The sequence below is a fragment of the Pinus tabuliformis genome, chromosome 8, assembly GCF_031772625.1.
Source record: "Pinus tabuliformis cultivar Carrire ecotype Pingquan chromosome 8, CPIR1, whole genome shotgun sequence".
Lineage (NCBI taxonomy): Eukaryota > Viridiplantae > Streptophyta > Pinopsida > Pinales > Pinaceae > Pinus > Pinus tabuliformis.
In genome coordinates, this window is record NC_142294.1 from 117,100,465 (window position 1) to 117,125,090 (window position 24,626).

The 24,626-nt window shown below is 37.1% G+C and overlaps 1 protein-coding gene across 1 annotated transcript in view; it reads left to right on the forward strand.

Moving 5' to 3' along the window:
• Positions 1-14,693: 14,693 nt before the first annotated feature.
• Positions 14,694-24,626, forward strand: part of LOC149234401 (dicarboxylate transporter 2.1, chloroplastic-like) — a 39,969-nt gene continuing 30,036 nt past the window's right edge. The window contains exon 1 of the mRNA XM_089371834.1: positions 14,694-15,761. Within this exon, the coding sequence (XP_089227960.1) occupies positions 14,934-15,761 (828 nt within the window). The 5' untranslated portion in view covers positions 14,694-14,933. The remainder of the gene's footprint in view (positions 15,762-24,626) is intronic.

Genomic DNA, 24,626 nt, shown 5'->3' on the forward strand with positions numbered 1-24,626 from the left:
CAATAAAAGGGATACATTATTAATTGAAGAGTTATAAGATAATATTATGTATGTTAAAAGGGTAATTAAAAGAGACTTCTAATATTTTAAAGTAAAAGGAAGCAAAAGAATTATTGTTAAAAAAGGAAGAAGAGAGAAATAAAATTAAAAGTTTTAAAGGTTTAAAAAAAAATAAAAAATTATCAACCCTAATTTCATTGCGACAAAACAAATGGGATCAATCATTGAAAAAAAATGATGGACCTCAATTTTAAGATGACGAAAGAAGAAATGTTTTCCTATAATGGTCTTTCAGCTACAAATCACAGGGTAATTACATTAAAAGGAAGTATAAAAGGAAGAGAAGTTAATGTCGTCATCAACCCAAATAACGATAAAAATTATATCAACATCAACTTGGCAAATAAACTATTAATTCCAGAGCTAAGCATTGGTGTAAAGAAAAATATTTTTGACCAAAAAGAGTATAAAATTAGTGATATACAAGTGACAATATGTCATTATGAGTACATATATCAATTTCATGTTGTAAGGACGGATAAAAACACTGATGTCATACTCGGTCAACCCCGGTTTAAGGAGTTGGGTACATTCATGTTAAACATAGAGAAACAAGTTTTGACGTTTCCTTATAAAGGGAAGATGGTCACGTTTCGAGACATAACAAGTAAATCAAAATCAATAAAATCTTCATTATAAGACCTTAAAGATATCTCAAACTTGATGTTTCAAGATAACGAAAAAACTATATCAAAGAAGCAAAAAGAACTTGAAGAAGTCATCTGCAGCAAAGACAAATAAATTTTGTGCCTCAGAGATCACCAAGAAAAACTACTCAAACAAGTCAAGGAAGCTAAAGTAATAAAGAAGGAACTCAAGGAGAATTTATTAGAACAAGAAGAAGAAAATTTGTGTTTAAAGAGCCTTAACCAAACATTAGTAGAACAGATCAAGTGTTTAAAGACGAGAAGCGTGAAGGCCAAAATAGAGTTGACTCAAAGAATGAGGAATGCTTACGTCTCAAAAATCATAATCAAAATATGCTCAATCAGATTAAAAAACTTAAGGACGAAAGGAAATCAATGACGAATAGGTTCAAAGAACTTGTCGCAAAGGAAGCATCAAAATAGTTGAAATTTATAATTCTGACACGTTAGAAACCCCTACTGCATTATCTGGTTTAATTTCTCCTACTTGTTTATTCCATTAACAAGTTATTTATAAATATAAATACTAAAATAAATACAAATGCAGCCTTAACTCATATATAAATTAACAACTGAAATAACTAAGACAATCACATAAGGGACACCATTATTTTTGGACAATCGTCCTCGGAAAAACCCAATGCGGGAAAACTAGTGTAGCAAATATGAGGGTTTTATTATTATGCAGTTTCTGAATACAACTAGGGTGCCAGAAATGGCTCACCCAAAAGAGAATTCCATCGCCAGTAATACCTCTCCTCGAAGACAGATATTTTGGCTGATCAATCACCGGATGAACGTTCCCATAACAACTATGGCAGCTTCCACTACTCTGCGTCACCCTTCCAGGCACACCAGCACTCAGTCTGCCCCATGAAAATTCTTCCATCACTGCCTCTTGGCCCTATGTCAACTCTGTGATCCTCTGCGCAACTACTGAAGCCTTTTGCGTTAACCCCTTGGCTCTCTACGTCAACTCTCAAACCCTTTGTGTCACCCACACTGGCCTCTTCAGCCTCTGCATAGCTCCTAACTGCCTTTGCGTCAACCTCTCTAGGCTTTGTGATGTCTCTCTAGCACTATCTCTGCCTCTCTGCTATGGATTCTCGGCCTCGTACCAAACTGTCCCTTGCTGCAACAGATCACTAGCTCGATTCTCTTAGCAAAACCCCGCTCCAGAAAATTGAACTGACTAATCAATTTAGTGTATCTCCATCTGACCCTCAAGCTTCCTCTTATACTTTCCTGTTGAGTCTTCAACGACCGATATTAAGTCCCTAATCAACGGCTAAGATTAGATTTGGCTTGATCCATGTCATTTAGAACATTGTCACCCAGATTTATATTAATACCCATTAATATTTTAATTTTCCTAAGTTTAGACTTAAGAAACCAATTAAAAATACTAATTATTTAATATCTCTCCAATCGGGTGGAATTTCCCCAAACCATTTACGGGTCTTGGAGATCTTATGTGCCTTAGCCTCTCTACCAATTTCAATGGCTAGATCACATCCGATGCTACCACAAATAAACATTCCCTCTTAGCGAGGAATGTGCTCTAGTAATGCTTCACCATGGAAACATCACATTGATCCCCCGCACCAGTACCTGTGTTGATGCTTGGCTTGTTGCCTCACATCAAATGCACTACTGCTTCTTATACTACTTCCCATGACACTACCACTGCCACTCCCACTGCTACTACCACTGCTACATATGTACTGTATCTCCCTCTCAATATGCTGCCCATGTTGCCTCTAACACTGCCACTTCTACTCAATTACCTAGAAGACAGTACCTGAATTCTCCTAAATACTGACATCCCAGTCAGTATGGAAGCCTCGTGAAACTGAAGCTTCCTCTGCTGCAATTCTGTGCTCCCTCTGTTGCTGTTGTGCTGCTGCATACACCTCTGTGCCTCTCATACTGTTGCATCCTCCACTGTGCTACCTCAGATTTTTGCACCCAAGCACTGCCTTGCTGCTCCACTACACTTTGCTCCACCCGACATTTGTCATTATGCTACTTTCGTTAAGGGCTCCCGTAGCCGAATATGATCCAAGAGTTGGGGCACGTCAAGGATCTTGCCCCTAGTTTGTAGTCCTCCTGACTAAAACTTAATGTCTCCCCACCTCTTCTCTAGAGGTACATGAGCACTCATGGCATAATCGTCATCAGTCTCGACCTCTTTCTCTGCCTTAGTTGGAGTTGCCTTGTAGTCAGAAGCCTCTCCCTTGTTTTTCTTCCTTGGACACTTGGATTGATAATGTCTAAATTCCCCACAATGGGAGCACTTCACCTTGGAGATGTCCTTCTTCTTCCTCTTTCCTTGTTGTCCCACAGATGCTAGAGCCTCATCCTCCTCCTCCTCTTTCTTGATTCGAATTCCCTTGCCACTACTGCCCACCTTGGTCAATCTCTTGATCTCTTCTTGGCAAAGCGCTGCCCACATCTCCTCTTAACCTAGAAGAGTAGCCCTGCAAAAAATACTTTGGACAAATGTCTCCCACTCCTCGGAGACTGCATTTAGGGCGATCATCGCCATGAACTCTGGATCCGGTGTAGACCCCACGGAAGTAAGTTGGTCACGAATCTCTTGCAATCTGAGGAGGAATGAATCTATCTGTTCTCCCTTTTGCATCTGATATGACCACAATTGAATCTCCAATAGCATCTTCTGCTACATGGAAGTGCCCTGATACAAGGTCGTCAAAGTATCCCACATCTCCTTTGTTGTGTTCTTTTCAGCAATATGTGGTATGACATGATCTTTGACCTCGTCTAGGATCATGCACTTCGCCCTCGCCATTGCATCCTCATACTTCTCATTTTCAGCCAGGTTGACCGGGATAGCCACGGTTCTCAAGGCAAAGTCCTTGATGCGATGTCGATCTAGGACTGCCAGGATCTTGGCCTTCCAGATGACAAAGTTGGAAGCCCCGTCCAACCTGTCCTGATCCCTCAGTCCGTTCACTGCCATTTCAACTCCTCTTTTGGACTCCCTCTGAGTTTCGACTTCCCTCCTAGAAATCTCCCTCTAAGTCCTGATTTCATTGTTGGAAATCCTCCCGCCAAATGTCGAACCACTCCTCTCCAATCCTCCTTGCAACTGCAACTCCAATTTAGATTTCTTGGCTAGAAATCTGTCAAGGTAGTGACTCCCTCTACCTTGGTTTTGTCCCCCTTAAGTATTGTTCTACACTGACATAAAAAACACCCCACTAGCTTCTCAACCACAATCTGCCCACAACTCCCAAGCCCCAGCAACTGAAGAAACTAAGTCTTTCAGGCCCTGTGCAATCCTGACAACGACAAAATCTACTCCTCTTGACCACAACGTCGATTCTTCCTGGCTGAGAAAGATGACTGGGCACGTGTAGGTCTGTTCTTCCCCTCTCTGCCTCTGTGACGACCCTCCTCCTGGCTCGAAATGATGACGCATTCCCTCTACGTCACTTCTTTTCTGCCGCTTCTGCTTTGTAACAACGTTGTCTCTCAAGACAGTTGCTACTGTTGTAAATTCTCCAGATTACTGCTGGTGCCTTCAGTTCTACTGTGATCTACAATGCTCTGATACCATGTTGAAATTTCTAATTCTGACACGTTAGAAATCCCTACTACATTATCTGGTTTAATTTCTCCTACTTGTTTATTTCATTAACAAGTTATTTATAAATATAAATATTAAAATAAACACAAATGCAACCTTAACTCATATATAGATCAGCAACTGAAATAACTGAGATAATCACACAAGGGACACCATTATTTTTGGACAATCGTCCCCGGAAAAACCCAATGCCGGAAAATCGGTGTTGGAGATATGAGGGTTTTATTATTGTGCAGTTTCTGAATACAATTAGGGTGCCAGAAATGGCTCACCCAACAGAGAATTCCCTCAGCAGTGGTACCTCTCCTCGAAGACAGATATTTTGGGTGATCAATCACGGGATGAACGATCCCACAACAACTATGGCAGCTTCCACTGCTCTGTGTCACTCTGTAGGGATTGCATCATCCTTCCCGGTTCACCAGCACTCAGACTGCCCCACGAAAATTCTTCTGGCGCTGCCTCTTGGCCTTGCTTCAACTTTGCTAACCTATGTGCAACTACTAAAGCCTCTGCGTCAACCCCTTGGCTCTCTGCGTCAGCTCTCAAACCCTTTGCATCACCCACACTGGCCTCTTCAGCCTCTGCGTAACTCCCAGCTTCCTCTGCTTCAGCCTCTCTAGGCTCTGCGCTATCTCTCTGGCACTATCTCTGCCTCTCTACTATGTATTCTCAGCCTCATGTCGAACTGCCCCTCGTTGCAATAGATCACTAGCTTGATTCTCTCAGCAAAACCCGACTCTAGAAAATCGAACTGATTGATCAATTTGGTGTGTCTCCAATTGACCCTCAAGCCTCCTCTTATACTTTTCCTGTTGAGTCTTCAATGACTGAGATTAAGTCTCTAATAAAGGACTAAGATTATATTTGGATTGATCCATGCCATTTAGAACATTCTCACCCAGTTTTATATTAATACTCATTAATATTTTATTTTTCTGAAGTTTAGACTTAGGAACCCCTTTAAAAATATTAATTATTTCAATATCTCTCTAACCAGGTGGAATTTCCCCAAACCATTTCTGTGTCTTAGAGATATTATGTGCCTTAGCCTCTCCACCAATTTTCATGGCTAGAGCACATCTGATGCTACCACAAATCAACAAAATTCTCCAGATGTAGTAGTCCAAAGTGAAGAAACAAACATCAATACCACTAATCTCGCAGTTTAGGCAAATCCAAACCCTATTGAAGTAAAAACGTACTCAGAGGTTGTCGTTCAAACAGAGGACACCAAAAATGAGGATTCAATAGTCAAGTCAACAACAACAATGCCTGAAGGATATCATGAAACTGCCATAAAAACGTTTAAGGAAGTTCAAATAAGAAAAATTCCTTATCTACATCTGAATCACAAGAGTAGACACCTTAATCAATCTACAAATATATATCACGTAGAACATAAACAAACTTATGTTTTGAAGAATATTGAAGTGAGCTCAATCCGGTTATACGATAACTATTCACCATACATCTCCAAGGATTAGAAGATTAATTTAGGATGGTCCGATCCGTTTTCAGTACGACAATTATGTCTATCGCTCAGAACATCATATCATCTTGTATCAACAAATATAAAAGCTCAAAAACAAAAAAATATTCCGAACGACAGAAGAGATCCAACCCTTCATCAGTAAGCTTTGAGGACAAAGCTTTTTGAAGGATAAGGCAATGTTATGAACATAAATTATGTAAAAATAGATAATAAATAGATAATAAATAATAATCATAATAATATAAATATAATAATAAGTAATAAGTAAATTAACTAATGGTTAGTTAGTTAAGTAATGAAAAGGCATGTCTTAGAGGCATGCCTGTTCGTGAAAGGGTACTTACCTAGCTATATATACAAGACCCTCATTCTCATTTGTAATCATCCTACATCAATTTTTTATGCAATATACAATTTACAATTACTATCCTATGATGGATGTCTTTGTCTACGAAGTATTTTAATATTTCCGCTGCGTATACGACTAGTGGTCGTTATAGTTGCCCTATCTCATGAAGGACAGAGCACATATTATCTTTGAACGGGGATGCATGTAATGAACTGAAGCAAGATTTGTCATGCCAAAATATTGATGGTTTTAATTCAATGGAGTGGAGAATAATAAAGATCAAAACAATTTTTAATATAAATATACATAATTAACTTTCTAGGGGACATAAAACTCTTTAATCCCAAAAGTTGTGAATAGAGTTCCTTGGTGAACAAATAAAGCCTCTTTTTCAAATGTATCCATATTTTCATTGGTTTTTTTGAGAATATGAAAGTAATATACCTCCTCAAATTTGTTGGTTTCTTACTAAATTCTTACCATGGTTCTTTCCAAGAGGGAAAAATCTTTCACCTATATATTTCTTATAGAATTGATGATTAATTCTAAGTCTCCAAGAATTATGAGCTTATTGATCTTGTATGAAGAAGCTAAACAATGAACAATGAAAAGAGTAAATGATTCAACTTGATTGTTTGTGGTGTGCCCTAAATGCCAAGCACATTCTAGATTCTTTGTTCCGTCAGGGTTGATGATAACCCCTCTCATTTCTGCTTCCCCTTTTACCTCAACATCTCAAGAGCAATGTCCCCTCCCATTATTTGTCATGCACAAACATATTTTTGAATTGAGAAATAGGATACATGGATCGTAATCTTGAGATTACCAAGAAAGGCATCATGTTCAATTGTTCAATCAAAGCAAGAAAGAAATTAATAATAATGAGAATTTCACTAATGTTGAATTTGGAGGTTGTATGGACAAAGGTTACAAAAAATACTAAGAAAAAACACAAAATAAGTAGTGTGATCTTTTATATATTCAAATGTATGGTCATAACTATAATTTGTACTATTTCAAGCACATAAAATTGATGTACAATATTGGAATCAATACATGCAATTCAATGAACATTTTTTTTAATCACTCACTTTAACTCAACATCAAAACTTAGAAATTGAAATATTTAACTTCACACAAATAAAAAATTATAAACAAAACTATAAAAAACAAAAACTTATAGAAAAGTATCCTTCTAATTATACAATTGATCAAATATTTCTTTTTCCACATAAACATTATCCAAAACCTTATTAATAAATAAAATAACCCTATAAAAAACAATTAATCAATCATTTTCAAAATTTCTTCAGCCAAGAAACTTTTTCCAACAAAAACCAAACTTGCATCACATTATACCACTGATCTCTATTTCCTTTCCATACTCTTTATAAAATTCTCAAATATGACTTACATGAAAATTAAATTTTTGTTGGTAAACAAGTTTGAATAACTAAACCTTTTGTTTGTAAACATCAATAACGAAACAATATCTAAAATAACAATATCCAAATTTTTATTGGCGAATGAGATAACCCTATCAAAAAGACACCTCATTTGCAACTATAAAAAAACAAACACTTTACTAGTCATTTTCAAGTTATGATAAGAAAAAAATTAATTAAAAGAACAACCACCCACAATCATATCATGTCACCCATCTCCATTTCTCATATACAACTCATATGTGAACTAAACCTTCTTGTTTATGGATATAGTTGTTATGAGTCACTGTCACTAAATAAAAGGGGTTAGAAATTGGGACATGAGAATTCAATTTATGAACTAAACCTTATTGTTTGTGGATATAGTTGTTAGGAGTCACTGTCACTAAATAAAAGGGGTTAGAAATTGAGACATGAGAATTCAATTTATAATGGTTAAACTTTATGTATACTTACAATAATCTTATTATAGTTATTATTAAAATAAAGATTTATTTATTACAAGATTAATTTACTTTTCTTAATTTTTTTAATAAAAACCAGAAACTTATATTAAGCAAAATATGTGTAGGGAGGTACAAAAAGTTACATAGAGATTAATTTATTGATGTTATATCAATTTTAGGTAAAGTATCGTTTTAGTACAAATCTAGATCATCAACTCTATAATTATACTTTATCAAACTAGTGAAATGATACTATATACATTTTGTAAAACACCTCTAAAATGAGATAGAAATTTACTTGCATGTAGGTTTAACCAAACTGAAGGAAACCCGATTTGTCTTCAGTGCACTGAAGTTGAAGTTGAAGTTTGCGATCAATCAAAATTTCCAATGTGACTGCTGATTAGGTTACCAATTGGTCTTTGAGGAACAGATTGAAAACTGTCAAGTTGATTCATAAGGTTTTGGTGGTGACCCCCTACTTAGGCAACTAATTCATTCACCACAAAGTTGTTGCAACATAGAACATTAAAATAAGTTACCTTTAGGAAGGATTCCAGTCCTAATCATATACACTGGAATGTTGACTAGATTTGACAGTCGAGGGGGAAAGTGCCATCATGCAGGTGCCTTGTGGTTTTTTTGGAGTCCCCTATTATAATTAGATTATTCATATGAAGTGAGCCCGCTATAGAGATTCCTTGGAGCAAGGCATAAGCCTTCTCTGTGTTGTTGGAGGCATGTCAAAGACTCTAAGAGAAGGTTGTATCTATTATTCATTTGGGGTGATAACTCACACACCCCACAACCCCACCTGCTCCTTGCACTTGCCATCCATTCTTTCAAACATAAGGACATGGGGGCGAGCTTTGATCCACTTATATGTGCACAAGTCATGAGACCATTAATATAATCTTTATGGGTGCAACCACATGTTTGATCACTACCTCAAGGTGTCCACATGGCTTTCTGGGTAAGTGGACCTCACAAGAATTGAATCTTGCCCAATAGTCTCCTCGATTTTCACCATTAGATCTAACCCCATTAGGCCATTTTTAAAGGACCTTGGGGTAGGCTTTCACTCAGTTATGTGTACATAGGTCATGAGATCATTAATATAATCTCTCTAGGTGCAACCACATTCAACCATTAGATGAAGGTGTCTCCATGATTTCCACAGTAAGGAACCCTAACAAAAATTGAACTTTGCCCAATGGTTAAAAGCTCCTTACTTTTCACCATTAAATCTAAATCCTTCAAACAACTTGATTTAAAATAATCTTAAAAATATAATATTTTTATTTCTCTATCAACAATAATTTATTTTAGCAAAAAAATCCACTACCAAATTTACCTTTATCATATTATCACATTATTTATCTCCCTATATATTTTCCCCTCTAATTTTTTCGTAAAATTGTTTAATATTATTATTATTTAACAATATTTAAGTAATGTTTCTAATTTTTTTTTACAAAATAATTTCCTTATTTAATTATTATTTTTAAATTAAATTATTCAATTAAAATTAATAAAAATTAATTAATTTCTTTTTCACAGTGAATTAGTAATTTCGAAAATTGTTCATGTAACCATATGTTCAACCATTACTTTAAGGTGTCTCGATAACCTTCAAGGAACTCTAATGAGAAATAAACTTTGCCCAATAGTTAAATTTTTTTTACTTTTCACCAATTTTTGTTTTTGTAAGTCAACATTTTTCTATTAATTCAAGAGATGGATACATCGTGATAAACACAAGATCCGTGAAAACAAGGCCTCCTATCGAATTTGTTGGCCACTAGATACACACAAAAAAGAATTGAGAGTAAATGTTTAAAACTAGATAACTTTATATCAAGAGCCCACTAGACACAAAACTGAGCAAAAACTATAAAATATCCCACTCGCTTGATTGTATATTTTCTTCATTCGGGGCTTGAACATCGTTCAGCTGGGTGATGAAAGGCATCATGGATGTGTGATTTCATATGCACCATTCACCCTTCAAAACATCCATTTGATCATGCAACCTTTGTTGATTGCGCTGAAGTGATGCTTGGTGATCCAAAATGCACCCCTGATTGTGCAAAATATTAGAAAAGAAACTAATCATTTCGTTGTGGTCTGCATGGTAGTCTTGAGCTAGCTGGTCCATTGAGGTTTGGAAAATCAACACGCACATGTGAGCTTCCTTGCGGCATGACGAGCTCACCTTCATCCATCGACTGATCCCCTGGTCTTCTTTCTCCCCTGCCCTATTGGCTACCCCCCTGGTGGGGATGACCTCATTGTCTCAACCTTGGCATCTCACAGATAACACAACTCTGACTTGAACTGACTAAGCCCTCCAAACAAGAGCATATAGCAACACCTATATGGCCCCACCAAGGCTTGCCAAGGGAATTGAACTACCCTACACATGATTGAAGATGTTTGGCATAATGATTTTTCCCTTGAACTCCCTCCTCAGGCACCGCAAAGGTTGGGGCTAGGATCTCTTGGATACTAATGAAAATCACAACAAAAACCATAACTTTCCCACTATCTTCTTGCCATAAAACAACATAATTCTCTTAAAGAAGAAAAACAATAAGGCAAATAACCCCTCGAGGACTTTGACAACAAGCACAACAAAACAATTCAACTAGCCTTGAGGGAGAAGCAACCCATGCATCAATAAAAAAGGCAGACTGGCCTTATAGGGAAGGAAAATGGGGGGAGAATTACCTATGAAAGAGCGGAAGAAGTCTAAACAACCACCCATACATACAACCTACTTACATCCCATAGGAAACCATGCAGAGGGATGGAAGTAGAATGCAAATGGAATTCCTTCACCTAGTGGCCCCATGAGAGATTCGAGTCCAGGTCCCAAACTATAAGTGCAACGTTAAACCACTCCAACACTCTGCCATTGCCTGGCCTTTAGGTTGCAATATGAGCCTCCCACCCATTAGAGAGATGGCTCATGGCTCCTAGGAGACTCACAAAGTCAGAACCAACACCACCCTCGATTGCACCGAATTTCATTTCCCTACAGTTACAACTGCATGTCCCGACCAACACCATCATTGTTATACCAAGAGGAGCCTCAAGTTTGTTCTCCTGACAACTTCCTAATGCCCGCTATTTACCACGTTTTTGCATAATTGTTGCCATGTGGGGCATTAATAAGCCCTCCTACTCTCGTACATTCTTCGTTCCTCACCCCTAGCAAGGATACTTTTCACCATTAATTCTAACCCCTTAAAACAAATTTTATTTAAAATATAATATCCTTATTTGTGGCTTTTATAATTATGTTGAAAACTTGTGGAACACTGTGTCATCTCATTTAGGTGTGACATTTTAGATGAACACTTCACCCATCCTCAAAAACTGAAATGATAAATCCAAGAGTGTGAAGACCAAATATAGAAAGATGAAAAAAATAAGATTATTTTTATTTTAGTGTTTTGATTATTTAGGTTTGACCCAAACATTTTTATTTAAGTTTGACCATTTATTATTTTTATTTATTTTTTAGTGTTTAGAATCAAGTTATCTTTAGTAAGACTTTTTGAAAGCGTTTCTGGTAGGTTTTTCTAATTTAATTTCTTTAAAATCCGACAAGAATTTATTGAAATCACAAGCTTGATGGGTAACCCTTGCATAATCGAACTACCCTAGGGGTTTTTCACAGTGTTGAATCCATATATATAGTCAAAAGATCAGTTTAGATAACACAAATCAAGGTTTCAACTCAAATTTTCCGCCGGATTCCGGCACCGGAAAGTCCAAAAAGTTGCACTAAAGACAACTTCGTTTAGAATTAATTGTTTTGATTATTTAAGTTTGACCTAAATATTAATTTAATTTTATTATATTATTATATTGATTTTATTATTTGTTTTATTGTTTTGGTTATTTAGGTTTGAACTAAATATTATTTTTATTTTTAGATATTTTTTTTCATTAAAATTTTCCTTTTAATGGTTAAGACCATGTGTTTCCTCCTAAGAGGTCACATGTTCAAAACTAGAGGGGTAGAGTATATATCCCTTAGTAGACTTAGCAGCAAATCGCTGCGCGGAGGTGGGTCCCTTGTCCCACAAACAAGGGGGTCTCATACACCAATTTGGTGTCGTGACCTTAAAATTAGATAATAATAATAATAATATTTTTGATTAATTATTTTCCTTAATTCAATATTAATAACTATATTCTAACAATTATTTCCTTATATTAAAATATTATTATTAATAAATATTATTTATTTAGTCAAATCTAATTGTTATATAATAATAATAATAATAATAATTATATTATAATGGCTAAAATAAATAAATTCTCTTTTCCATTTAACTTGATGCTAAGATTGGTTCTTCATCTTGCCCTCACGATGAACTCTTGCCCTTAGGATACAACAAAACTGTGATAATATGATTTTTACCGAAAATATTCTTACTTTTTAATTAATTAATAAAAAAAGTAGTCGATTAAATTAAATTAATTATAATTAATAAATAAGAAAAGGAGAAAGAAATAAATTATTTTAATGTCCACGAGGCTAAAAATAACCTATGGAACAGATTGCTTCTTCCTTTCCTTGATGTATTCGGCCCCTTTTCTGTAAAGCTTCATAATAACTGCTCCCAGTTTCTCAACAAACCCCTTGCTAAATAGATTATCCCAAGAGCTAGCTGCCATCATATCTGCATAACTTTCCCTATTGTCTTTGAAGACCTCACATTCTAAAATGAAATGTTCTTATGTTTCCACTTTTCCGGAAGAACAAAAAATGCATACTCTTTCCTCCCACACTTCTTTTGGCCTTTTCGAGCACCTTGTTTCACAACAGAGTTGATGAGAATTAGTCCTTAACTGAGCAATAAGAATTTTGACTCTCCAATAGATATTGGCCTCTATGTATGCTTTTGGTTGATGACTATGAGTGAGATTAAACACTTCAATATAGTACTTTTTCTTTCTTCCTAGTTCATTATCCCAAATACGCTTGTGGAACTTTTCCATAACAAAAGCTTTCATCTCTTTGCTATTTATGGGACACACGTTCAAGCAAATACCCCATTTACTAAACCATTTGTTATTTTGCTGCATCCAAGTTGTTTTTTGTTTTGTTTTTGTTTTGCACAATCTGTCATTAAAGACAACTTTAGGCCATCTACCCTCTTCCATTTGCTCAAATTTTTTTAAATACCTTATGACTCGCACCATAGCAATTGCTTCAATAGGAGCAACCCCTGTTTCACTTAACAAGATAGCATAAGGATCCACACTTTTAATCTTGAATTTGTTTGTAATCAAACGCTTCTGAATTTCCTCAATTTGTCTCCACTGCATGTCGGATGTACTGCTGGCCCATAGTTCACAACCATAGAGAATCACCGGAATCACTAGAAACCCAAAAAAAGTTTGAGTGGTTTTCCAGTCCCATAACTCTGCCTCTCTACACCTATTTTGAAAAGCATAAAATGCTTTCCAACCCGCTAAAGTTCTTTTCTTTCTACAACCATCCCAGCTTAGATTTTTGTTGAAGTCAAGTCCGAGGCGTTTGTAATCTGCAACTTTTTCCAAAATGTTGCCTTCAAAGTAGAACTTATGTTGGCTATGTTTTCTTTTCTTAGAGAAAACCACTACTTTCGTTTTGTTAATATTGACTTGCATCCCCACACTTCTACAAAAATTCTCAAGGGATAGTAAGTGCTCTTGCAAACCAAGAGCCGATTTAGCAATCAGAATAAGGTCATCTGCATACAAAAGAAGCATTATAACAAACTTGCCCAAATAGATACCATCACCCCCTTGCGAATTTAACCACTCCTCAAACTTGTCGATATATAAACTAAAAAGGGTAGGAGACAGTGGGCAACCTTGCTTGACCTCGATATCGCTTCTAAAACTTTCAGAAATGCATGTTGAAGTTCTAATTTTGACTTCCACCTCTTCATACAACTTATGCACAACTGCTCTCAAATGTGTAGGAACCCCAAGTTCATCCATTCTGTGCCAAAACTTATCCTTAGGAACCGAGTCAAACGCTTTTCTGAAATCAACAAAACAACAAAAAACTTCTTCCTTTTTCTCCCAAACCTTTTCAATGATGTGCCTTAAAGTTATACAATGATCAACTGTGGAATATTTAGGTCTAACACCCGCTTGCCCTTTAGCACGCTTATCTCTTTCTTCTGCCCACTTGCTAATTTTATTTTCTAGCATGCTTAAAAATAGCTTTTGAAACAAAGAGTTTATCATGATGATCCTATAATTAAAGGGATTATTGAGAAAAAGAATACGTAACTTTATTGGGTTAAATTAATAATGAAGAATATCAGTCAAATTAAATAATAATAAAATATTAAAATATAATTAAAGCGAATTAAAATAGAATTATTTTTTTCAAAAATTTTGGATGTGTTAGAATTAGACAGTTCTATTAAAAATTAAATTCAAATTAAAATATTAAATTGTTAAAAAGTGTAGAATTAAAATATTAAAATATAATTTACATTTCATAAGTTTTGTAATTTAATTATCTATTTTATATCTCATAAATTTTGTCATTTAGCAATCTATTTGATTCTCGTGCTCAACATCAAGAACGGAGTCAATCAATGGGAGATATTACAAGGGATGAAAGAAACACGTGGCATGTTATGAAAAAATTGTTGAAGTAATAATAATAATATTAATAAAATGAAATTAATGGCGCACCCATGATTGCAGAGATCCAGTTACAGTCAGTTTCAGTTACAGAGGAGACGATGCGGCGGAGAGATTACTGATTTCTACAATCCTCTGAGAGAGGGGATTTGTTTTCTATTTGTTTTTTGTCTCATTTCTGTAGAAGAAATTGATTTGAATTTTCGATTGGAATGGAAGGCTTGACGCTGCAGGCCACAAGGACATTCAGTCCTTCACAAAACTCCTTAACATGGAGGCGCAGATCCATTCTGTCGTCGAAGCCCTGGGCTTCCGCTCTGCGATTCGAACCCGCAACCAACCGCAATGCTAATATATCTCTTCTGTCGTCGGCGATTTCACTGCAATCAAATTTCTTTTGTCACAGGGTTTCTTCTCGGCCCCGGCTCCCGGAGCCCACGAGGGCGGTCAATAAGCCCACGGTCGCAGCGGACAAGCCCGCTTCGCCCCCCGCGGTGTGGCAAGGAGCAAAGCCCGTGCCCTTAGCGATATCACTAGCGATCGGTCTCATTGTCCGGTACCTGGTCCCCAAGCCGGTGGAGGTGACCCCCCAGGCCTGGCAGTTGCTCTCCATTTTTCTCTCTACTATTGCGGGGCTCGTTCTTAGCCCTCTACCGGTGGGGGCGTGGGCATTCCTTGGCCTCACTACCGCAGTTATAACTCGAACCCTCACGTTCTCCGCGGCATTCAGCGCCTTCACGAACGAGGTCATCTGGCTGATCGTCATTTCTTTTTTCTTTGCGCGAGGCTTTGTGAAGACAGGGTTAGGCGATCGAATCGCCACATATTTTGTCAAATGGCTGGGGAAGAGCACTCTAGGGCTTTCCTACGGGTTGACTATAAGCGAAGCTCTCATTGCCCCAGCAATGCCCAGTACGACTGCTAGAGCCGGGGGAGTGTTCTTGCCCATTATCAAGTCCTTGTCTCTCTCCGGAGGTAGTTTGCCCAACGATAAGTCGTCGAAGAAACTCGGTTCCTATCTCATTCAGTCGCAATTCCAGGTAATTATTTTCGTTGCCTATGATCTTTTGGAGCATAATGATGGCATTTTCAATCACAGAAACACACTGTTTAAAACGGGATGCTTTCGATTAAATTTTGATTTTGATTTTAATGAGCTTTATTATGGTGTTTTCAATCACAGCAACGAAATCTCAACATCTCCATGCTTTTGATTTTGGTCATAATTAACTTAATTGTAGCGTTTTCAGTAACAGAAACCAAATCTTGCGTTTGATTAAAGTATGGTTTTGATCTTAACGAGCTTAGTTATACCATTTTCAATCACAGAAACAGAATTTCAAAACCCCTACTTTTGATTAAATTTTGATTTTGATCTTATTGAGCTTAATTATGGCGTTTTTAATGACAGAAACAAAATATTTTCTATTAAAGTTTGATTTTGTTTGTAACAAAGTTAATTATGGCATTTTCAATCACAGAAACGAAACCTTAAGAACCCCACGCTTTTGATCAAGCTTTGATTTTGATTCCAATGAGCTTAATTATGGCATTTCCAACCACAGAAACGGAATCAAACGCCTGCTGTTGTTTCAGTTTTGATTTTGATCTTAATGAGCTTCATTATGGCGTTTTCAATCACAGGAATGAAACTTTAAGAATCTCACGTTTTTTATTAAACTCTAATTTTTGATCTTAATGAGATTAGTTATGGCGATTACAGGCATAGAAACTAAATTTCAAGAATCTGAATTTTAATCTTGATCTTAATGAGTTTAATTACGGTGTTTTTGATCACAGAAACCAAATCTCAAGAACGCCCGAGTTTGATTTTTATCTTAGTGAGCTTCATTATGGCATTGTCAGTCACAAAAACGGAACATCAAGAACCTCGTGTCTTTGATGAAATTTTTGTTATGATCTTAATGAGCTTATTTATAGTGTTTGAAATCAGAGAAACGAAATCTAAGAACCTGATGCTTTTGATTTCAATGTGGACACACGACATGCACATCTACTCCCTTCTGCATCAGCATCATAGAAAGAAAATCTTAAAACCCGATTATTTTTTATTATAACAACCATATATTTTTATTTGTATTAAATTTGATATTTGATTCTGGGAGAATAGGCTCTTTTGAAACAGTTGCAATGTAAGTTTTATTTCAATTACCTTTGAGGCTTCGTTCTTAATGAGTTCCGTTATGTTGCTTTCAATCACAGAAGAGATTTAAAAGACCCGGCATTTTGTTTAAAATTATTTTGGAATAGGCTCTTTTGAAACAGTTGCAATGTAATTTTTAGTTCAATTACCTTTGAGGCTTCGTTCTTAATGAGTTCAGTTATGTTTCTTTCAATCACAGAAGAGATTTAAAAGACCTGACGTTTTGTTTAAAATTATTTTGATTTTAATGAGCTTAATTACGGAGTTTTCAACCACAGAAACGAAATCTCAAAATCCCCATGCTTTTGGTTAAATTTTGATTTTATCTCAATGAACTTAATTATGTTGTCAGATACGGAATCCTAGGAACACTAGGCTTTTGATTGATTTGATTTTGACCCTAATGAGCTCAGGTATGACATTTTCAATCATAGAAACAAAATCTTGAAAACACATTGTTTTTAACTTTTTTATTAGATTTTGATAAAAACCTCATGTTCTTTATTGCATTTTGATTTTTTAATCTGGGAGAATAGGAATTTTGATATAATTGCAATCTGAGGTTTATTTCAATTACCTTCGGACACTTTGATCATAATGAGCTCCATGTGTTCTTTCAATCACAGAGAAGAAAACCTAAAATCCTGATGCTTTTGAGTAATTTTTGGTGAAAAGCCATATTTAAATATTTTTTATTAAACACAATATTTGATTCTGGGAGAATAGGCTTTTTGTTTTGTTTCAATCACAATTCCAGGTTTGTTTCAATTATAGCTCTGACCTTAACGCAGTTTCAATGACAGGAATGTTACACATGGAGATATAAAACAGAAATGGGTAATATTTGTATTAGAAAAAAGCCACAGCTGAGCTGGGCAGCTTAGCAATACAAAAAAAAGATGCTGTTAACAAAAACCACCATATCTATCTAGCTGTATGTGTTGGGTATAGAAAGATCCAAATCAACATTTCACAGAGTATTTGAAAAAGGTTTTGCTAGGATGAACTCTATAAAAGACACCTAAAATTGATATTGTTTTACATAATATGAAATACTAATGAAAAACATGCTTGCTGAGAGCTTCATCTTGACCGGTATTAGTTGGGTGAGATTCCTGATTATCGAAGTCCATCTCTTCAATCACTTGTTGAGGTCACAAACCATATTCCTAACGTGGAGCATTCAGCTTCCAAAACTTGGATTTGCCTCCTCTTCTGCACAAGAGTGTCTATAAACTAAGGTACCAGGAAATGGATACGGATACAAATACAGATCTAGATCCAGGTATGGATCTACTAGATTTTTGAAAGCCAGATGCAGATATGGCAGGAAATGCCATGTACAAAAAGTATAAAATATTTTTAAAATTTTAAAAAACATATTCAAAGCAAGAATCAAAACAACTCATGGATCACAATATTAGAACTGAAATCATTAGATAATTTTATAAATCTGATGACTGAAATCATGATGTATAATGCGTCATACAAAAAGGATAATTATACATCCAAAATTGTGTGTCTCATCAATGATCACACCATTGATTTTTTTTGTTTTATCTGAAGAAAAAATCATAATTTTATTCAATCTGAAAACCGGGAACATAATTACATTCTGCAAATGCTCAAAAGCATTCGATAATATCAGCCTGATGTCTGATGCACAATAAGAAAAAGAAACTATATAAAAATACATAAATTTTACGGGGCTAAGTGTGATAAAAATCACTTAACTTCCCCTTTTTTCCTTTCTTTTTCTCCACCTGTCGCCATGCTCCTTGATTGGGAGCAGCTGCTACTATTGCCAGTTGATTGTCATCTGTCTTTGAGGGGATTTTTTGTCTGAGTCTGAGCTCTCAGATACATGAGATCTCTTTATGCCTCCCGAATACTTTTCTGTGGGTAATTTCACTTTCTACTACTTTGGTACTAGGATCTTTGTTGATTTAGTGACCTTTTGGTTAGGATCCACTGATCTGGACCTATCCCCCTCACCGCCATTTGATTGGTTGCCAGGTTGAGTCTGTGCTTCTAAATTTAGACGGTTTTCATCGGGCTCTTCTTCTCATTTTCTGAGCTATCAAAAAACTGTTGGGTGTGTGTTATACTCTTTCTACGACTAGCCCCACGTGCTGGACCCAAGGAGGGTCACGGAGGGGTGGCAGTGCCCCGGGATTTTTTTTTTATGCGGACCCAATAATAGTTGGGCGGACCCAAGGATGGTGGGTGGACCTACCCATGGTTTTGCACATGATGGTTTTTTACCCATGGTATTTTGTAGATCTGGTCAAGGGAACTACGATTATGTTCTAATCCAGGTTAATGGATTGGTGTTTATGAATGCTTTGGCATGTATATATATGTATTGTAACATTGAAAGGAAAATAATGAAAAATCAATCTGGTAGTCCTGGTTTTGGGACCCAGGGGAAAATCTCTGTGTATATTTGTTTTCTATTCCCGCCATTGTTTATTTTTTTGTTTTAAGAATTCGTTTGCAGGTAATTTCTGTATAGGGTTAAAGCCTACAGAAATTGCCATCCCCTTGGCTTATGGGCTTGCCTCTTCTGCTTTTTTGAAGCCTTTTTTGCTTGTGGGCAAGGATTCTGCAAATGTCCTGTTTGGAAACAAGTTTGGCATCTAAAAGCTGTATTCTTATAGTCTAACACCTGTGTCCACTGAAAGTTTTCATGTTTATATAAGAAGACGATCATGAAGACCATTGCTAAGGTCGGATCTCTACACATATCCTAACAAAAGTAAAGTTACATTTTGATGTTCTGTCTAGGTCCCCTTTTTTTAATTTGCCCAAAATATTTCCGATATCCTACAAGACCTGATGGTGCTAGAAAGTAAGGGGGGGTTTGGCAGCCTCATCCAGATCGACATTGTTGTTACCACCATGTTTGTTGCATCAAACTCTGGGAACCATGGGGTAACAAAAAGCCCGACTCTACCCCAAAACCATGGTCCTTCATTTAAAACTTTTTCCATATCTTGCTGTGTATCAAATTGTACTATGAAGAAACCTTTAGAGCACAAGTAGAGATCATAATTTGTTGTCCAAGAAGAGTACACCCATTCATATAAGTCTTTTGGTTTCGGCCAAAAATTGTTAAACCAACATATTAATGCCTTAGTTTGTAGATCAACAAAGTAAGATTTTATCTCTGGGATTTTGATGTCCATGGCTAGTACCTTGTCCATTTGCTCAACATCTATTGGGCTTCTTGAGCTTACTTTGAGCTGAGGCTGACCTTAACAATTTGTACATGTGAGAGAATAAATTCAAAATCACACTTTTGCTTGTCCGAATGAGATGATCTTTATATCAAACTTGGACCTCTCGAACAGAGGAATCCAATGCAGTCCCAAGGTGGAATTTGGCCCTAGTTGCCAATTTTAACACTCCCTCTCAACTAGGGAGAATTCCACATGCCAATCCATCTGTCATCATCATGCCATCCTGCCATCATGTACCATCTCTGTCATCACTGTTTTGCTATGCACTGTTGAACCATGAAGTAATAATGAAGAAGTGATCGAGAGTGAGTCGCAAGACCTTATCACTCTCCACTGACAAAAATCAGTCCTTGATCCCAGATCAAGTTGTTGAACACCATGCATCCTAGTCATACGGAGTACGACTGTACACGATGCGTCCATCGATAGTGTTATGGTCCCTAACCACTTTTCCAAACGCATTTGCCAGATGAGAGGTACTTCCCATGAGTCTCAGACTCCATGGGTAGGATGTATGCTGGGGCATTGGCAGGAGAAGGTGAACCACTCATCTTGCTCATATGTCATAGGAGAAGGTGAACCACTCATCTTATGCATATGTCAATCGTAGGGGAAGGTGAACCACTCACCCTACATACATGTGTCTGCAATCGTAGGGGAAGGTGAGCCACTCACCCTACACACATGTCAACTATCATGGAGTATCACAGGGGAAGGTGAACCACTCACCCTGTACATAGTGCACCACTAGGGGAAGGTAAACCACTCACCTTATGGTTGCTAATAGCTCCAAGAAGTACCCCAAGCCCCCAGGAGCTCCTAAAGCTCAGTGTCCAACTCATGCAGGGCCCTCATAGGAAGGTCTTTCCATGACTCCCAAGTCTCTCTCGAAAGGTTAAGAATTTAACCTTCCCTAAGGGTTTCGTGAGAATATCTGCGACCTGCTCATCCATCCTGATGTGTTGGAGCCTTATTGCTCCCCGTTGTACCATATCCCAGATAAAGTGGTACCTGATATCAATGTGCTTGGAGTGGTCGTGGAACACGAGATTCTCTGAAAGGCGAATCCCACTCTGGTAGTCACAGAAGATCACGAAGGTATCCAACATGTGCTAAAATAGCTCACTGAAGAGCTTCCTCAACTAAATAGCTTCACAACGGGCCATATTCGCAGCAATGTATTTGGCCTTGGCGGTACTTAAAGCAACCGATTTTTGCTTCCTGCTTATCTATGATATTGAAGCAGACCCCAAAGAGAAGCAACACCCAGACGTGCTCTTACGATCCACCACATTGCCAACCTAGTCAGCATTAGTATATCCATGTAGCCTCAAATTCTCGACAGTGTATCTCAGTCCATAATGGATTGTGCCCCGAAGATATCTCAAGAGATTCTTAGTAGCAATCCAATGAATGTGATGAGGCTCAACCATAAATTGACTCAACGTGTTCACAACGAAGCATATGTCAGGACGGGAGTTTACCAAGAACATCAGGGCCCCCACAAGTTGATAATACTCAGAAGGGTTCGCTAATCCGGGCCCAACAACACTTCCACATAGCTTCTTGAAGTTGAGTTCCATCGGAGTAGACACGAAATTGCAATCCACCATCCCACATCTCTCAAGTAGCTTCACAATGTATTTTCCTTGAGAAAGGAAAATTTCACTTGGATTTTGCCAGACCTCTAGCCCTAGGAAGTAGTGCATCAGTCCTAGGTCCTTCATCTTGAATTCGGACGCCAACTCCCTCTTGTATTGATGAATGAGAGGGTCATCACCTGTTAGAAAGAGAACATCCACATAAAGGACCAGAATGAGAGGCTTCTCCTTTTCAACCTTGAAGTGTAGGTTCGGGTCAACATCGCTTCTTGTAAATCCTAGCTTCATAAGATAACTATCAATCCATAAAGGGCTTTCTTCAACCTGCATACATGTGTCTTACGATCTTGAACTTCGAACCCCTCGGGTTATTCTACATAGAGTTCCTCCTTAAGTGAGTCATGCAAGAAGGCAGTTTTGACATCCATTTGGTGTAGGCTCCATCCTTGAGAGGTAGCAAGGGCTATGATCGAATGGATAGTGGTATATCGGGCAACTAGTGCAAATATCTCATCATAGTCCACTCCTTCCTTTTGAGAGAAGCCTCAAGCAACGAACCTGGCTTTAAACTTTTCAACACTCCCATTAGATCCATGCTTGATTTTGTAAAGCCATTTTGAAGTGACCATTGACTTGTCCTTGGGTCTACAAACCACATCCCAGACATCATTTTTCATGATCGACTCATATTCCTCGTTCATCGCATCCTTCCAAACTTTGTGCTTCACGGCTTCTTCGAATGTACATGGCTCAGATTACTATAGTACTCGTAGCAGCTAAGAACCCTTGGTACTTGTTCAACTTCTTGCTTTCACGAAATGTCCCCCTTGGTGAAACATGTCTCTCGGTTTTTTCAAGAGTATCTTTGAGCCACAAAGGTCTTTTTCTTGAAGTAGAGGGCTCACTAGGAGGTGGATCAATGGGATCCATCGGACCTTCAACATTGGGCTTCAGATCATCAGTCGGAGATTCATCCTGCTTTCTTGCATCATCATCATTGTCCTTCTTAGGGATAGGAAGATCTCGAACTTTCCCAAGGGCAAAATCTTCATCGAAAGTGATCTTGACTTATTTCCCCTTCTCTTTGACCAGGCACATAAATTCTATATGCCTTTGAAGTTTCAATGTAGTCCACAAACATTCCTTTCTTCCCAGATGCATCTAGCTTGTTTCTTTTCTCTTTCGACACATGAAAATATACGGGACAACCAAAAATTCTAAAATGAGAAACATCAGGTTTCTTACCGGTGAAAATTTCTTCGGGTGTCTTGATTCCAATGCTTGATGCGAGCATCTATTTTGAACATACACATCGATGTTGACAACTTCTTCCCATAAGAACTTCGGTAGACCTTGGTCATGAAGCATGGAACATGTGGCTTCTATGATTGTTCGATTCTTCCTTTCGACAACACCATTTTGTTCAGGAGTATATGCAATAGTGATCTCCCTCTTAATGCCAGCTTCTCTATAATAGTCATTGAATTCATTTGACTCATATTTGGTTCCATTATCGGTCTTCAATATTTTGATCTTCTTCCTTGTTTGATTCTCGACCAAGGCTTTGAAAGAGCGGAACCATTTGAACACTTCGTCCTTCTTCTTTAAGAAATAGATTCATGTTTTGCGAGAGAAGTCATCCACAAAATTTGCATAGTACAAGTATTCTCCTAAAGCTGTTATGGGCAACATACTTGATAGATCAAAATGGACTAATTGAAGAATGTCGGTAGTTTGACTTTCACTTGAAGGGAATGGTCCCCTTGTATGTTTTCCAGTTGCACAACCCTGACAAACTCCTTCATGATCTATGTTGAATTCGGGCATACCTGTGACCATCTTCCTTACATCAAATGAGGCTTTATAATGAAGGTGAGCAAATCTTCGGTGCCATAATTTGGATTGAAGAGAAGTATCACAAGTCAGTGCTCCTAAATGACTTCCTCCAACTTGATAGAGACTGTTGACCACTACCGGTCAACTACCCATAGCAGTACACCTCCTTCTCTTTGCAAAAAGGGTAGCACTTGATCGACATGTCCGTGCCATTCTACAGTGATCGACAACTTGATCAATTTATGTTGTAAACCCAGTCTGTATGTATAAATTGTAAATAATCTTAGCAGATATGAGTCATGTATGTAAATTGCCTAGGCGGACCTAATTTTCTAAGTGATAATCTACGGTCCGGAAGGTCTTTCGTCTCATCGATCCATGATCGGCAGAGCTTTCCTTCAGCCTAACCCCAAAGCCGGAATGGATTTTGTCACTAGAATCTTAAGAGAATCCTAGTGTGTTAATCTGCTAGATTATAGTTGTGTCGCAGAACTGGGTGGTTTATGAGGGTCTGTGTCAAATGGGTTCTCCCCCTTGAGATGTAAAGTTGTAAAAGTCATGATGTAAAGTGTCTTGAGGGTTGGAAAATGTTTTTAATCCCCTCATAAGTCCTAAGTCCTAGGTCCTAGGTGATTTTTCCAAAGGCTAAGTTCGAGGATCCATTTAAAAAAAAATTAAAAAAATAAAAAAAAATTGAAAAAAAAAAATAAAAAAATAAAATAAAAATAATAAATAAAAATAATAAAATAATAAAATAAAGTAAAACCTTAAAAATTAATAAAATAATAATATTTTGAGTAAATAAATGCAGAATTTCAATTTTTTAATGCATTAAAAATTCGACGGATGAGATTAAGAGATATCTTGATCCTCATCGACGGTCAAGATCATTTTGACATGGATCACTCGAACTAGCTGTTGGGAATTTTTCCTTTAAATAGGGTGTTAGGGGTCATTTGACACAAAGATTGGATCTGAGAGTCTGGTGTTAAAGAAAGCTCTCTTGTAGTCATTTTTGTGCAATAAAGAAGACTTTGGGGTTAAAAATCTTGCTGGTGTTAC